Genomic DNA, 14,572 nt, shown 5'->3' with positions numbered 1-14,572 from the left:
CTCCCAACACCAGTTTTTCATCCAAGGCCTCTTAGCTTACAGATGACATCACCAACCATCCGGTTCCTGAGCCAGAGACTAAGGAAGCATGTCCAGTGTTTGACCTCCAGCCCTACCACTTCCTGGCTGCAACCTTGAGTAAATTAAATAAGGTCTTTTAAGCCTCAGGTTTTAGCAGCTGAAAAATGGAATAATAACAGGAATTACTTCATAAAATAGCTGTGAACAGTGAAAGAGATGATGTGTATAAAATGTTAAGCATAGAAAATATGTGTGCAGTTCCCTCTATCTTATTTCCTTCTTCCTCCAATCCTACCCCTCCACCTGCTTACCACCCATAAATCATTCTCATTTCAACTCAAATGTTACTCACTGCTGGAAGCCTTCCTTGATCACCCCCTGCCTGCCAAGGTTAGGTCATAACCGCCCCCCTGCCACTTTTAACCCTCAAAGCACAGTTTAATTTCCATTCACATCACACTATGATGGTTTGATTAATTGCCATCTCCTCCAATTGCCTATAAACTTCATGAAGGCAGAGAATGGGAGTGTTATACCTCATTTTTGTACTCTCAACACTGTACTTAGCACATAATAGGTGTTTAGTAAACATTAGTTGAGTGAAATGCCCAGGATGCATTTTTATCAGCAGAAAAATGGACCTAGAGTTTTGAAGAGAAGTCACAGAACATCAATTCAAGCTAGACCTCATGGCCATCCCATCCAGGGGGCCAAGTAGAAGGCCTGGCGAGCCCCATCTTACCTACAAAGTTCATGACTTACTGCCTGTTTGACCGTCATTCTAACTGTTAAGAATTTGGTCTCCATGGTGCTAGAATATACTCTGCATAAACATGCACAGCCACACCCTGGGCATTTTTTAGATGAACCCTAGTCCCTCCTATACCTTTCCTAATGTAACCATCACTTCACCGTAGATGTAATTCTACTGTTTAAAGACACGTATTTTTGTACCACAGGACCTCTAAACACAGCCAACTGCTACATCTGGGGCTTATCTGAAGAAACAGCTGTCTGTTCTAACTCCAGGGTAAAATTGAGTTCTATGGGATCTTGGGGGGAATGGCATTTTGGCTCTCCAATGTGGTACCAATAAGGTATTTTCAGGAATATTTTTTCACTACACCCAACATTTATTTATGCAGAAACTTTAGAACCTAGCCTCCTTCTAACATGGGACTCTAATATATAGCAAAGTATTTTAAAGTGCAGGTTTTGACATTAGGCAGGCCTGGGTTCAAATTCTGGTTCTGCTACTTAGGAATTATGAATATAACCTTAGACCCATTACTTAACCTCACTCAGTCAGTTAACTCATCTATAATAACAGATATAATAGCACCTAGATATTGTAGTGGCAAGGAACACTAAATATAAGTACCCTGCTTATGGCTAAATTATTGTATTTAAGAAAGTTCTTTGTATGGGGTGGGGGGTGAGCTAAGGAAGGTCAATGGGGGGAAAAGGGGACATATGTAATACGTTCAACAATAAAATTTTTTTAAAAAGGAAGTTCTTTGTACACAGAGTACTATCACCTTAGAAGATAAAGTTCTGTACCATGCCTAACAGTGCCCATTCCCAGTGGGTATTCAGTGAACACCACGATCTTCCTTAGCTTTGTCTATTTTGGTCCAGACACCAGCCCACTTCCTTATGGGAGTATCTGACACCACCCTGCTATTTTGAGTAGATCTGCCTGCACATAAATGATCCTCTTCCTAACTTGGACAATTGAAACGTTATACAAATCACCCTACTTCCTCTTGTCTTTAGGGTCAAACAGTGAACCAAGTTTTTTCATAACTTCTCTCATACACACACACATGCACACACACACCCTTTGTTGAGAATATGACTTCCCCAGCACAGGACTCAGAGATAATACACAAGAAAACAGTGGCAGACACAGAAAAAAAAGAGTTCTTTATCCAAGGGAAAACACTGGAGAAAGAAAGGGGAGCTGAAATGTTCTAAGCAATGGTGTAGCCAGGAAAAACTGAAATATCACTGTGTTTCTACCATAATATTTCTTTTGTATCAATTAAATATGAGAAAGAGTAGTTGCTGCCACTTATAAGATAACTGCTCTCCAAACAGCATTGAACTAGGCACTGAGGGAGAATACAGAAGGACTACCTCTGCCTTCCAAAAGCTTGCAATGTAATTAGAGGCACAAAACAAATGGGCAACACCTAACTACACACTGGATGAATGATAATAAAGAATAAATAAGGCATAGATACAACAGGCTGTTTTGGGAAAAGTAAAGCTCTCCTGAAAAATGTACCTAATGATTAAGTAGATGATGGTGGAAGGGCATTTTAGACAATCAAATGACCAGGAACCAGCCTGGAGTAGATACAGTCAGAAACATATATAATAAAAAAAGATTTAGGAAAATATACAAGCAACAGAACAAGAAGTACAATCTATGCATGAGGGGGGGCAGTTTTATATCTTCCTTGCAAAAAAAAAAAAAGAGGACCCATCAAAAAACCATATCCCCAAAGTCTCCCATTGGCATAATCCCACAACATCTCTTACCCGGATGAGGGAAGCCTGATGCCGAGGCGGCTTGGTTCCTTGGTTCCCCGATGAGGGTCCCTCAGGCTGTCTAGCTTCATAAGGAGCTGAAACCGGAGCGAAAGTCATCATGGTACACAAAAATTCCACCCAAGAATTATGACTTCACATTCCAACCGATACAGTGTCTGCTTTTAAGGGTAGAATTATCAAAGGAATCAGGGTTTATGTACATAGGGCAATCTAGGACCAACAAACCTTGGTGCCCCTGGGTGCAATTTAACTGAACAATCTAAGGATATCCAACCAATGTATGATAAGGCAGGACAATATTTACATCAGGTTAAGATTAGGAATAAATTGTAGGGGTGAAATGGTAAGAACCTTAATCAGGATAGAAAACAATGAGTCATTAGAAAAGTGCCATGTTATAAATGTTCAAATTCTTGAGATAGGTAAATTCTATATATACCCTCCTATTTAAAAGTCTTCCATTCATTCCCCTCTCCCTACCCTCCACCCCTACAAAGAAGTAAATGTATATGCATTTTGTTATTGTATTTTGTTTTAATCTTTAATTTCCTTATTGGTTAAGGTATTACAAATGTGTCCTTATCCTCCCATTAACCCCCAACCTCCCCCCCACACACACACACTCATGCTGTCATCCCCCCGTTGTCTGTGTCCATTGGTTTGGCTTATATGTATGCATACAAGTCCTTTAATTGATCTCTTCCCCTTACCCCCACCCTCCCCTACTTTCCCTCTGGGGATTGACAGTTTGATCACTGTTTCTCCATCTCTGGATCTGTCCCTGTTCATCAGCCTATGTTGTTCTCTATATTCCACAAATGAGTGAGATCATGTGATATTTATCTTTCTCTGACTGGCTTATTTCACTTAGCATAATGCTCTCCAGTTCCATCCATGCTGTTGCAAATGGCAAGAATTCCTTCTTTTTCACCGCAGCATAGTATTCCATTGGGTAGATGTACCACAGTTCTTTAATATCCATTTTGAATACTAAAGCTCAATATTATCATTTATTTTGTTTGTTTGTTTTTGAGAAATAAATAGCACTATCTTCTTTTCCTTTTTGGAAAGAATGTGAAACCAAGTTGAGAAAAATACAAAAAAAATGTATTTTATTTTTTATTTCCTTTTACTAAGAATAAATGTATTTTATATTTATTATTTTATCATTTGATAACCAAACTAAAACTAATTTTGTTATCTTTAAAAGAAGGTTTTTTAAGCCACAAAAAATGAACACTTTTTTTACTCCTTTTATTTCCAGAACACTTAATGACCTTGCCAATAGGGCAGAAAAACAGTTAAACATAACCAGGTAGTATGCAGCTCTAATAGAAAAGAGAAATTATCACCCAAGATGAAACCATTTCTGATATGTGTGGGTTAACAGTTCGAGCTTTTGGAAGTATGTAAAGAAGTAAAATGCTTTCTTTCTGTAGTTTCCTTATAAGTAAAATTAGGCAGAGAGAGCAGAGCAGCCTATTAGTGCAGCACCTTTAGCACAGTGTGATCTTTTTAAAACAAAGAAGGTATAATAACAGCACATCAAGAATAACAAACAACTCCTCGGCTCACATCTGCTTATTGTGTTTCATCCAAGAAACTGGAACACAAGATTATAACAGAATAAAACACATTAACATATCAAAATCATTGCCTAGCAAATCATTTAGTGTATTTTCAGACTCTACTAAGAATTATTAAAAATATAAAAATTGCAAAAGAAACATAAACAGGAAGCACATAATCCAGATCTTAAAAATAAATCTCAGCTGGTAGACAGGTGTTGAGAAAGATTTTTAAGATCATTTCACTTTGATGAAACACCAAATTAAACTCTTAATGCCAGAAGGTTTGGATGACAGTAAACTGTATCATAGTTGGGATACTAATGGTCATAAGCTTTCCCTGGGAAGTTGATCCTACATGGTTCTGGTTCCCCCCAGAAAGAGGGAGCTTCTATTGCCTAGGAGGGAACCGTTTGGGGGAGGACATCTGGACCATAACTCCACTCCTTTACCTACATGGACCTTTTTCCCTTGGAAGAGACAGACCTAGCTCATCAATAAGCCGAATGAAGACTCAGCCACATGGAGGATCATTTTTGGAGAGCCTAGAGGGCAGATTTTCTCTTCCTACTCCTGTGGGAAGCCTGGATTAGCCACACCTGCCTGTGACTAGAAAGATGTCTGAAGCCCACCCATGCAGTCACAAATCTAAGACTCATGCTCTGATCAGTTCTATCAGCACCACAGCTGATATTCAGGCCATAATTGGTCTGACTGCTGTCTCATTCCACAACTGGATCTGAATTCTACTCTCCTTCCTCCCAAATAAAACACAAGACATGGAACTCAATGCAAAATATATATATTAATTCTTAGATCCCCTTACAAGAGGTTTAATGAGGAACTAGAAGTTCCATTTTTCTCCAAGAATAGGAATATAAAACAAACCCTAAAGATCTCATCAATCGGAGATTCAATGTCAAACTAGAACAGTACATGTCAAACTAGAAGTGACATTAGTAACTTCACAATAAAGACTCTACATCTGCAGTCAACCCAATGAATGGTGACCTGGAGGTGACTTTCAAGAATACTTAAGAATTTCACAAATAAAACGAATACCAGATTCTAAAAAACACAAAAGAAAATACTAGGGAACATTTGAGCACCTACAATGTGCCAGAAACTGGTAGGCACAGATGTTTACATTTCTCATTTGATCCACAAAGCAAACCTCTGAGGCAGAGATTATTCTATTTCACAGATAAAGGAAACTGAAGCCCAGAAAAGTGAAATACCCATAGTCACATAGGCTGGAAATGGACAGAAATGAGAACTGTAGGCCCACCAAGTCTACTTTTAGGGCCAGGAAACAAACATCACAGCTCATGCTCATAAGTGAGTAAATACCTAGAATTAATACATCAGAATAATAGGTATAAATAAAAGCAGAACAGACATATTGATTTTGAGATAACACATTAGATATCAGAAGAAACAAGTGAAAGAGTTGAAAGTAGTTGCCTCTGGAGATCAGAAACAAGTTCAGTGGGAAGAATAGTTGTATTTACTATAGGCATGTAAATATTATTTAACTATATACATGTATTACTATGATTTAAACATCATTTTTACAATATAGATAGCATTATATGCCTCTGAGGGTTGTGGTAAGAAGAATAGAATGCACATAAAGACCTCGGCATGATGCCTGGCACATAAGTCTTACGCAATGAGCATTAGCTACAGCTATATCCAGCAAGTGAAACTAACAGGAGCCCAGGAGAGAAGCTGAAGAGGGGCTCTGAATTCCAGACTGGTCTGATGATGCTCATTCTGATTTAAAGCATACTCAATACATGTCCCACCAGCCAGGAATCATGGCAGAATACTGAACAGGGAAATTATCCCAGAAAATGTATTACAAGAAAATTATGCCAGTAGCAAAACTCCTTTCTGAAAAGGTGGAAACTAAAAATAACTCTGGCCAAAACCGGTTTGGCTCAGTGGATAGAGCGTCGGCCTGTGGACTGAAGGGTCCCGGGTTCGATTCTGGTCAAGGGCATGTACCTGGGTTGCGGGCACATCTCTCCCTTCCTCTCTGTAAAAAATCAATAAAATATATTTTTTAAAAAAATAAATAAAAATAACTCTGGATTACTTAGTACCAGAGTCGCTAAGGTTTAACAGGTATTAGATATGCTACTGTCCAGACCAGCGGTTGCCAACTGGTGGTCTGCGAGGTCTGAAAGGTTGGCGACCGCTGGTAGACCAAAGGTAAGATGGAGTACAAAAATAGGAAGGAGAATCCCGAGTCCATCAAATGGGTTGGAGAAATTGAGTTCTGAAAACGTGGGGAGAGAGAGAAGGAAGACATGTGATCTTCTCTTACTTCTTGACATAAAGATATGTAACAAAAAAAGGAAGCAAATAAGTAAAGAAAATCCTTTGGGGGGAAATCCACCAACACTATAAAAACAGGAATTAACAAGCTTTGATGTGAATAGTATCAATTAGAAGCAAAAATCACAAGATGGACCCAAGCTGCAGATAGAAAAATTCTCCCTTCCTTTGACTTACGTAGATGAGGAAGTCTATTTAGAAATACCTGTAAACATTTTATTTATGAATGACCTTGTTCCTAGCTACAGAACCCTAACAGCCTCCTAATTGGTGCCTAGACCCAGGAAACTCAACTCCTTGAGAAACAGGAGACTGTTCACTCAGATTCCTCTTTATGGGTCAGCTGCACAAAGAAGAACCCTCTAGAAGAGCAGCTCATCAGTCTAAGGATCATAATGTAGGAGAAAAACCAGGTAGGGATAACAGAAACTTAGAAAAAATGTTTCAAGAATAAAGGGAATGACCACAAAAAATATTTACTTCACATCTAACAGAATGACTAAAATTAAAAACACTGAAGAAAAAGAAACCGCTGAGAATACCAATTGCTTTCAAGGAGCTCTCTCATACACTGCCAGTGGGATGTATACAACCACTTCGGAAAATTCTTTGGTACTTTATCATAGATCTACCCTAAGTCTAGCAATTCTACTCCTAGGTGCCAGGGAAATTACAACATATGTCACACTCATATTCATAACAACCAAACACTGGAAACAACCCAAATGTCCATCAACAGGACAATGGCTCATCAACCTGTGATCCGTTCATGTGATGGAACACTACTGAGTAATAAATAGGAACAAGCTACTGATATAAACAATATGGATGAATCTCAACCACTATGCTGAGGGAAAGACTGCAGACAAACAAGAGTATAGTCATTAAATATGATCATATTTATATGAAGTTCTAGAAAAGACAAAACTAATCTATGGTGATAAAAATCAGAACAGTGCTTGCACTAGGGAACAGAGAGTGACTGGAAAGGGGCATCTCTGAGGTGATGGAAATGTTCTATTCTTGATCCAGATGGTGGTTACATGGGTATAACCATTTGTTAAAACTCAAACTGAGTATTTTAAATGTGTGAATTTTATCATATGTAATTTTTACCTCACTCTTTTTAAAAACATATTTTTATAAGCCAGTCAGAGAAAGATAAATACCACATGATCTCACCCATTTGCGGATTATAGAGAACAACATAGACTGATGAAAAGGGACAGACCCAAAGACAGAAACAGCGATCAGGCTATCAATCCCCAGAAGGAAAGTAGGGGAGGGCGGGGTATGGGGAAGAGATCAACCGAAGGATTTGTATACGTGCATACAAGCCAAACCAATGGACATAGACAACAGGGGGATGGGAGCAGGAGTGTGCGGGGCGGAGGTTGGGGGTTAATGGGGGGGATGAGGACACATTTGTAATACCTTAACTAATAATAAAAAATAAAAATAAAAACATTTTTAAAAAGCATAAAGGCATGAACAACCTTGACAGAGGCTGCTAAGAGTCAAGAAAGATGGAGAGAAGGAGGTTATCTCCTTGCCACTGGAGGAACAAAAGCCCAATTTGAATGGGAAGGGGAGAGAACGGGCCATGAAATAAAGCGAGTACAGACAAGGTTTTTGGGGAATATCAAAAAAGATAGGGTGGAACGTGGTGATACACTGAACAAAAATGACTCACCTGCGAAATGAAAATCAAAAATCAGGCACCATGCTAGGCACAGGACTCCAACTTCCAAGCCCAAATAAGATTAGGAATTTTTAAAAACCCACTTCTAAAAACAGGGAAATCAGGCAGGAGGGGAACTGGACTGTAAGAAGAAAATGAATTCTCAACCCCATTTTGTTGCAGACATCAGTAGGAAATTCGAGTTCCAGGAGAGTGATTTCCTGTTACAATATCATCTTGCATTTGCAAAGGACTTAATTTCTAATCAGATTTTATACTCACGTTCTCACTAAACCTTACAATACCCCTACAAGATACTCCACTTTAAAAGAAAAGAAACCATGCTTCAGAGCAGTTAAATGGCTTGCCCAAGGTCACATAGCTAGTCACATAAACCCACACCTTCTGATTCCAATCAAAAAATTTTTCCATTATGCTATACCTGCTTCTTTCTGCAAGATTACAGCCTCTCTCTAGTCCAGGATAGCACACATTTTATATCTGTATCCCTCTAGAAGTCACCACTATTTTCAATGCAGCAAAAGCCTGCAGAAACTGGGTCATTTTCAGCCATAGTCCACAAAATAAAAAGGGGGATTATGGGTATCCAATTCTAGAATACCTTTAATTGGTCATATCTTAAACTAGGAGTCTGAGCCCCAGGAGGACAAGCTGCTGCAGTGAATTTATGGAGTTTAGCACTGCTCCTAGGCAGCCAACTCTGCAAGTCATTCTTAGAACCAACTAACAGATTTTACCAATAGCATGGCCAGCACAGCCTGAATGTGAGCAAGCAGGCAACCCCACAATGGACACTCTACGTACTTCTCAGCAAAATGCTTTCCCTATCATTTCCTTTATTCTTACTCCCAAACACAAGAGCTAAATAATTCCATTTATGTGATCAGTCTTTAACAGTTGAATCAACTCTTTTGCATTTGCAGTGTTATATTCTTAAGTCATTCCATAAAAGCAGTTCTTATATAAATATGTTTGGTATGTTTGCAGGAAAGAATAACATTTCCAAAACAACACAACCCCTTAATATGCCACTTTCCTGTATGATGAAATCTGTATATGAGAGATTAAATCATCTAAATCGTTGTTTACAAGTCTAAAGTTTGTAGGATGGGAGACAAGGCATTACTAAGATATATTTCATTTTATTTTTTTAAACCTTGCTTGAGAGGATAAAATTAAATTGAGCCATGTTTCCAAAGACAGAGGTAATTAAGTCCGGAGATTCAGCAGCTGGCAGCATTGCTGCCTGATAGATTAAGGAGTCTCCAAGACCTTGCCTGGGACAGCTGGCCTGCAGATTGCCTCTTACCTGGATGCATCTGCTCCGTGCTGCTCCGCAGTTTGCTGTAGCCATGGCTCAAGGGCACCCTCTGGTAATGAGGCGGAGAAGAAGGAGGGGAGGCGAGGGGTGACATCGTAGGAGACTGTGTTTCCTGCTTCAAAGAATCAGAGCAGAGTTCAGAAGCAATCACTGGAGAAGCCTGGCACTCTGAGCTGCAGTTATGAAGCATAACACAGCTCTACTGCTGGTGAGCCAGTTGATTTAACAAATGGAGGAAATGTTTTCTCAAAAATTCGGCTGGGTTAAAAATCAGTGTCTGAGGATTCAAAAGTCTCCCAGAGAATAAAGTCTCACCAGTACTCAGGTACCTAAATTATTAAAACAAGCCTGGAACACTTTCAGTTATTCCAATAATATTTTCCTTTGGAAAATAAAAGACACTGATCATCACAAGAAATAACATTCATACTCCCCAATTTTGACCTCTTTGTGGATAGATTCAATTTTCATTCATTAATAAAGGCCCTTTCTTTCTGGATTTACACTCATCAAGTCTTCCAGCAAATGTGGCTATTAAAATATTTTAAATGCGTAATGCTAAATATTCTTAGAGTTTACTATGCCAAGTAAAATGGCAGGTTTTTTTTTATTTTACATCGAGAGATTACAAAATAGTTAATTATGGGTGAACCACTCTGACTAGCCCACTCGTAAACACTAGGATGGAGCCTTAAACATGTTACAATTAGAATCTCAATTCAAATGTGAACCTGATGTTGGACCCTAGACAAGAAAATCAACCTTACTCTGATACTGGGTTTCCTCCTCGGTATTTTTTTAATGCTAACAGAGTGGTAATTTCAGAGTGCCCAAGTATCAAAGAAACAGTGATTTTTATCAACACAGGCACTATATAGTTGCTATTAGTCTAAAAAATTCAATCTGAAATACTGATTAATACTTTTCTTCAAGAAAAATAAAAGAATATTTGCTTTGAACTGTGAGCAGATTGGATGGGCCTAGCACAGTGATGGCGAGCCTTCTGAGCTATATTTTTGATATTTATTTTATATATTTAAATGCCATTTAACAAAGAAAAATCAACCAAAAAAATGAGTTCGCGTGCCTATGCGTGTCATAGGTTCGCCATCACTGGCCTAGCATAAACCCAGCCAAAAGGATGTGTCCTTACTCACGCAGCCAGGGGATGGGTCCAGAAATTTCCCAGGGCACCAACCATCCTGGAGTAGTGAACCATCATTCCTCTCCAAATGCTGATAGGAAAGCATGCCAAAGAGTGGTAACTGAAGATCCCTATGCTCCTTTTTATATATATATATCCTTGAAGAACATGCTACACCTCACTTAAATATAAAACTACTGGTGTTCTGGTGCACAGATTCATGCACATTGAAAGGATATTAATTAGAAGAAATATTTTAATATCGCTATTCGCCCTTTCTCTATAATAGAAGTGTCAACCAAATTCACAATCAATAGTGATAGGTTGAAACATGAGCATGCAACTGGTGCCAGCGAGAGCTTTACATGCATCGCGCATGTGTGAGTCAACTTAGCCATATATATATATCTTGCTTAATTAGGCCTGCTTTCTGATTTAGCTAAACTTTTTCCAGCCCAGTGAAGCACCCCAACTTCTCTTTCAGGTAATTGTCAGCAACACAGCAGTAAATATCAACACAAAGCAAATTATTAAAAATCACTCAGGGAGAACAAAGGGTAAGATATTTAACTACAGCAGTGTTTGACTATATGCTTCACAGTGAGAAAACCTGAAGTCATTTTCAAGGTCCACCATTTCTTCTTTTTAGTCGGGTCAAGTTTCTAAACTTTCTAAATCTCCGTTTTCCAGCTAATGAAAAGAAAATAGGATTCCATCAAGTCTCCTATCTACCTACTCCAGGACTTCTGTGAGGATCAAATGAGATGAGACACTTGAAAACGCTTCACAAACATTGGTTAAAGTGTAAAATGTTTGCACCTAGTTATAAAGCAAGTCGTGTTCCTGGACTGAAGAAACTGTAAGGAGGCTAGTCATTGCTAGGGAGAGGAAGCCGGGCATTGCTACGTGATGTCATTACCCGGCACCCACGGCCACCATTTCTGGGCTGGGCTGAGCTGTGGGCCACATTTTGCACCATGGGGTCTTGGCAGCACTGGCTGCGATTTGGTGGGCTGTCGCCCCAGGGTGGTAGCGAGGCCTGTGTCCCACTCGGGGGAAGCCAAGTGTTGGTTTGTTGGCGCCAAGTCTGTGGTGCCATTTATTTTTAAATGGCCAGTGCACGCCATGGAAGCTCCTGCATTGTGCTTCTGCCCCCTAGTGGTCAGTGCACATCATAGCTACCAGTCAGATGGTCAGACGGACACTTAGGCTTTTATATATATAGATAAGTATAAAACTTCTGCAGTAAGACTTCAGATATCCAGCATTATTAAGGTGAGCCATATAAATTAGTTCTCCAACTTTAATTTCACCGCATTTTAAAATAATTTTTGCCCTGACCAGTTGCTCAGTGGATAGAGCATCATCCAGCAGACTGAAGGGTCCCAGGTTTGATTCATCAAGGGCATGTACCTTAATTGCAGGCTTAATTCCTGGCCCTGATTAGGGTTCATGTGGGAGGCAACCAATCGATGTGTCTCTCTCACATTGATGTTTCTCTCTGTGTGTCTCTCCCCCTCCCTCCCAATCTCTCTTAAAAAACTCAATGGGAGAATATCCTCAGGTGAGGTTTAACAAAAAAAATATATGTGTGTATGTATATATATATATATATATATGTTTCATCTTCCTAAAAACATAACAAATTTCTTTGCCTTATAGAAGATATTATATTGAATATAATTTACTTGTCTGCATGATTCAATATCTTTAGTAAAAGTATGAGCAGTACCTTGATGACTTCAGGGTTTACTAATGTGTTAAGACCATTTACTTCTTCTTGATGGGCTCACTCTTCCGGCATTTTATACTTTTGCCCCTACCAATCATCATCTGACTATTATAATTAGTGGTCTAATTTTAAAAGCCCATCCTCCCTATTCTTATTCCTAACTTGCTAATGTGCAATGACAGTAGTTCCCAAGATGCATTCCAAGCATGCTCCCAAAAAAAGATGCCCTGGTGAAAGAAGTTTAATAAATACAGATCTCCGGGTGCCTTTATTGCAGGACTTCTCAGGGCATTTAATGTGCTAATGTGCACTATGAATCTCCAAGACTAAGGATTTAGTCTTCCTCCCAAAATAGGATACGAAGCAGCATTCTCCAAACATATCTAGCCAGAGAAACCTTTCCTCCAGACTTTCTTGGAAAACTCCTAAAAGTTACATTTCAAAAAACTCATTTGGAAGTAGATTAATCAAATGAGTGCGCTAAATCGGTGGCCTTACTTTGGACACAATTCTACATTAATGTAGGCTCTAAAGGCCCCATGGGTGGCTCATGATAATTCCTATGCATTGGCCTCTATTTCTTGATACAAGGAAATTTCATTGGCTCACTTCCAAGTCTGTAATTGTAACCCAGATGGTGAGATTTGCTGGAAGCTTGACAGCAGATAAGAGGCACTGCTACGTGAGGTTTCATGGTCAGTCAAATGGACATGCCCGAACAGATTGTTTACCTGTTTATCCTCATCATCCATTCTTTTGAAGGTATTTTTTTCCGAGATTAAATATGGAATTTGAGTCTTAGTTCCATGCAGCTCAGCCGAGTTCCCAAATCGTATGTCACTGTCCGTCTTTGACATCATAAATCGAGGCAGCGGCAATTCTTTAGGACCAGAATCAGAGAAGCTCAAGTGAGACTTTATTTTAGAACTGAGGAAAGGGAACTCACTCTCCAAAAGATGAATCACTTTTGAGGAAAATTTCCAGAGCACTAAATATAGATTAAATTTTTATTTCAACACAATAAGGACTCCTATAATAGTGTCAAGATAGAAAAATGCTACCAGTTTTACCAAAGTATTTTGGCTTAACATTTTTAAATGCCCTCAAGTCTTCCTAGACCTAATTCAGGGTTTGGACTCATCTCCCACTTCAGCCTTTATTTCGGCACCAAGGAAAAAGGATGTGATATTATATAAATAAGTGACAAATGGTAGCAGGCAAAAATTATATAGCACTTATTATATACCAGACACTGTATTAAGATGTGCAAATATTAGCTCATTTAATCCTCACAACAACTCAATAAGGTAAGACTATCATTCATTAGCCTTCACTTATAGATGTGGAAATAGACATCAATCATTTGAAGTGCTAACTAACATCCCCATGACCACACAGCTCATCTGTGGCAGAGCTGGCTCTTTACTAGTGCCCAGTGCTGCTGCCCTACAGAACAGTTACTTATCCTATGTTATTCCTCAATGAACTTTCACATTCAATCTCCAGTTGTCTTTTCATAATGGAATAAGGAAAATGGTATCAAGTTAAAGCAATTAGCCCAATGTTCAGCCAGATCCTACTGTCAAAACCATTAGCCACACTCACAATGCTACAAAGACCTGAAATGTAACTGATATATTTACTTATCTTTCAAATCTGACAAAACTATTCTGAAAACAGAAATAATGCTTTGGCACATTTCTAGTTCTCAGCACAGCAAATTACACAACACAAACAACTCTAAAAATGGGGATAATATTGTGAATTACGCATAATGATTTGCATCTGTATCTACTGTTCAGGATAATACTCAGTGTGCCTTTGCGCTTCTATCAGCTCGCTATTCCAAAAACACAGCTGCACTTCCAATGATTGATGCTGTGCTAAAGCCAGAAAACATCTTAGCAACAGCAAGCAAGTATCCTAGTCCCCAGGCAAAGAAGGTCCCTGGTTCTCTAATATCCACATCATGTTTATTTTTAGTTGCTATGTCCACACTTAATTCAAAGAAGTAGGCAATTTGACAAATCCCTGTGTGATCGATCAGCCAAGGGCCCAAGAGACTTAAATAGGATAACCAATCTGGAAAATTAAAGCAAGACTCTTTCAAAGAGAGCTATGTTGCTTTAAGCACTGGAGGCTAAATGTATGTTTTCACTTGTGGTATATTTCAAAGGAAGAA

The 14,572-nt window shown here is 38.9% G+C and overlaps 1 protein-coding gene across 2 annotated transcripts in view; it reads right to left on the bottom strand.

Moving 5' to 3' along the window:
* REPS2 (RALBP1 associated Eps domain containing 2) overlaps positions 1-14,572 on the bottom strand; it is a 186,547-nt gene that overhangs the window by 114,950 nt on the left and 57,025 nt on the right. The window contains exons 3-5 of one of the 2 annotated variants that reach the window (XM_006769434.2): positions 13,122-13,270; positions 9,503-9,629; positions 2,569-2,654 (exon numbers count right to left, since the gene is read on the bottom strand). In XM_006769434.2, the coding sequence (XP_006769497.1) occupies positions 2,569-2,654; positions 9,503-9,629; positions 13,122-13,250 (342 nt within the window). In that variant the 5' untranslated portion in view covers positions 13,251-13,270. The remainder of the gene's footprint in view (positions 1-2,568; positions 2,655-9,502; positions 9,630-13,121; positions 13,271-14,572) is intronic. The other variant, XM_006769435.2, reaches the window with a different exon arrangement.

Source organism: Myotis davidii, unplaced genomic scaffold (genome assembly GCF_000327345.1).
Source record: "Myotis davidii unplaced genomic scaffold, ASM32734v1 scaffold604, whole genome shotgun sequence".
Classification (NCBI taxonomy): Eukaryota; Metazoa; Chordata; class Mammalia; order Chiroptera; family Vespertilionidae; genus Myotis; species Myotis davidii.
This window is presented reverse-complemented; position numbering and strand designations above follow the sequence as displayed.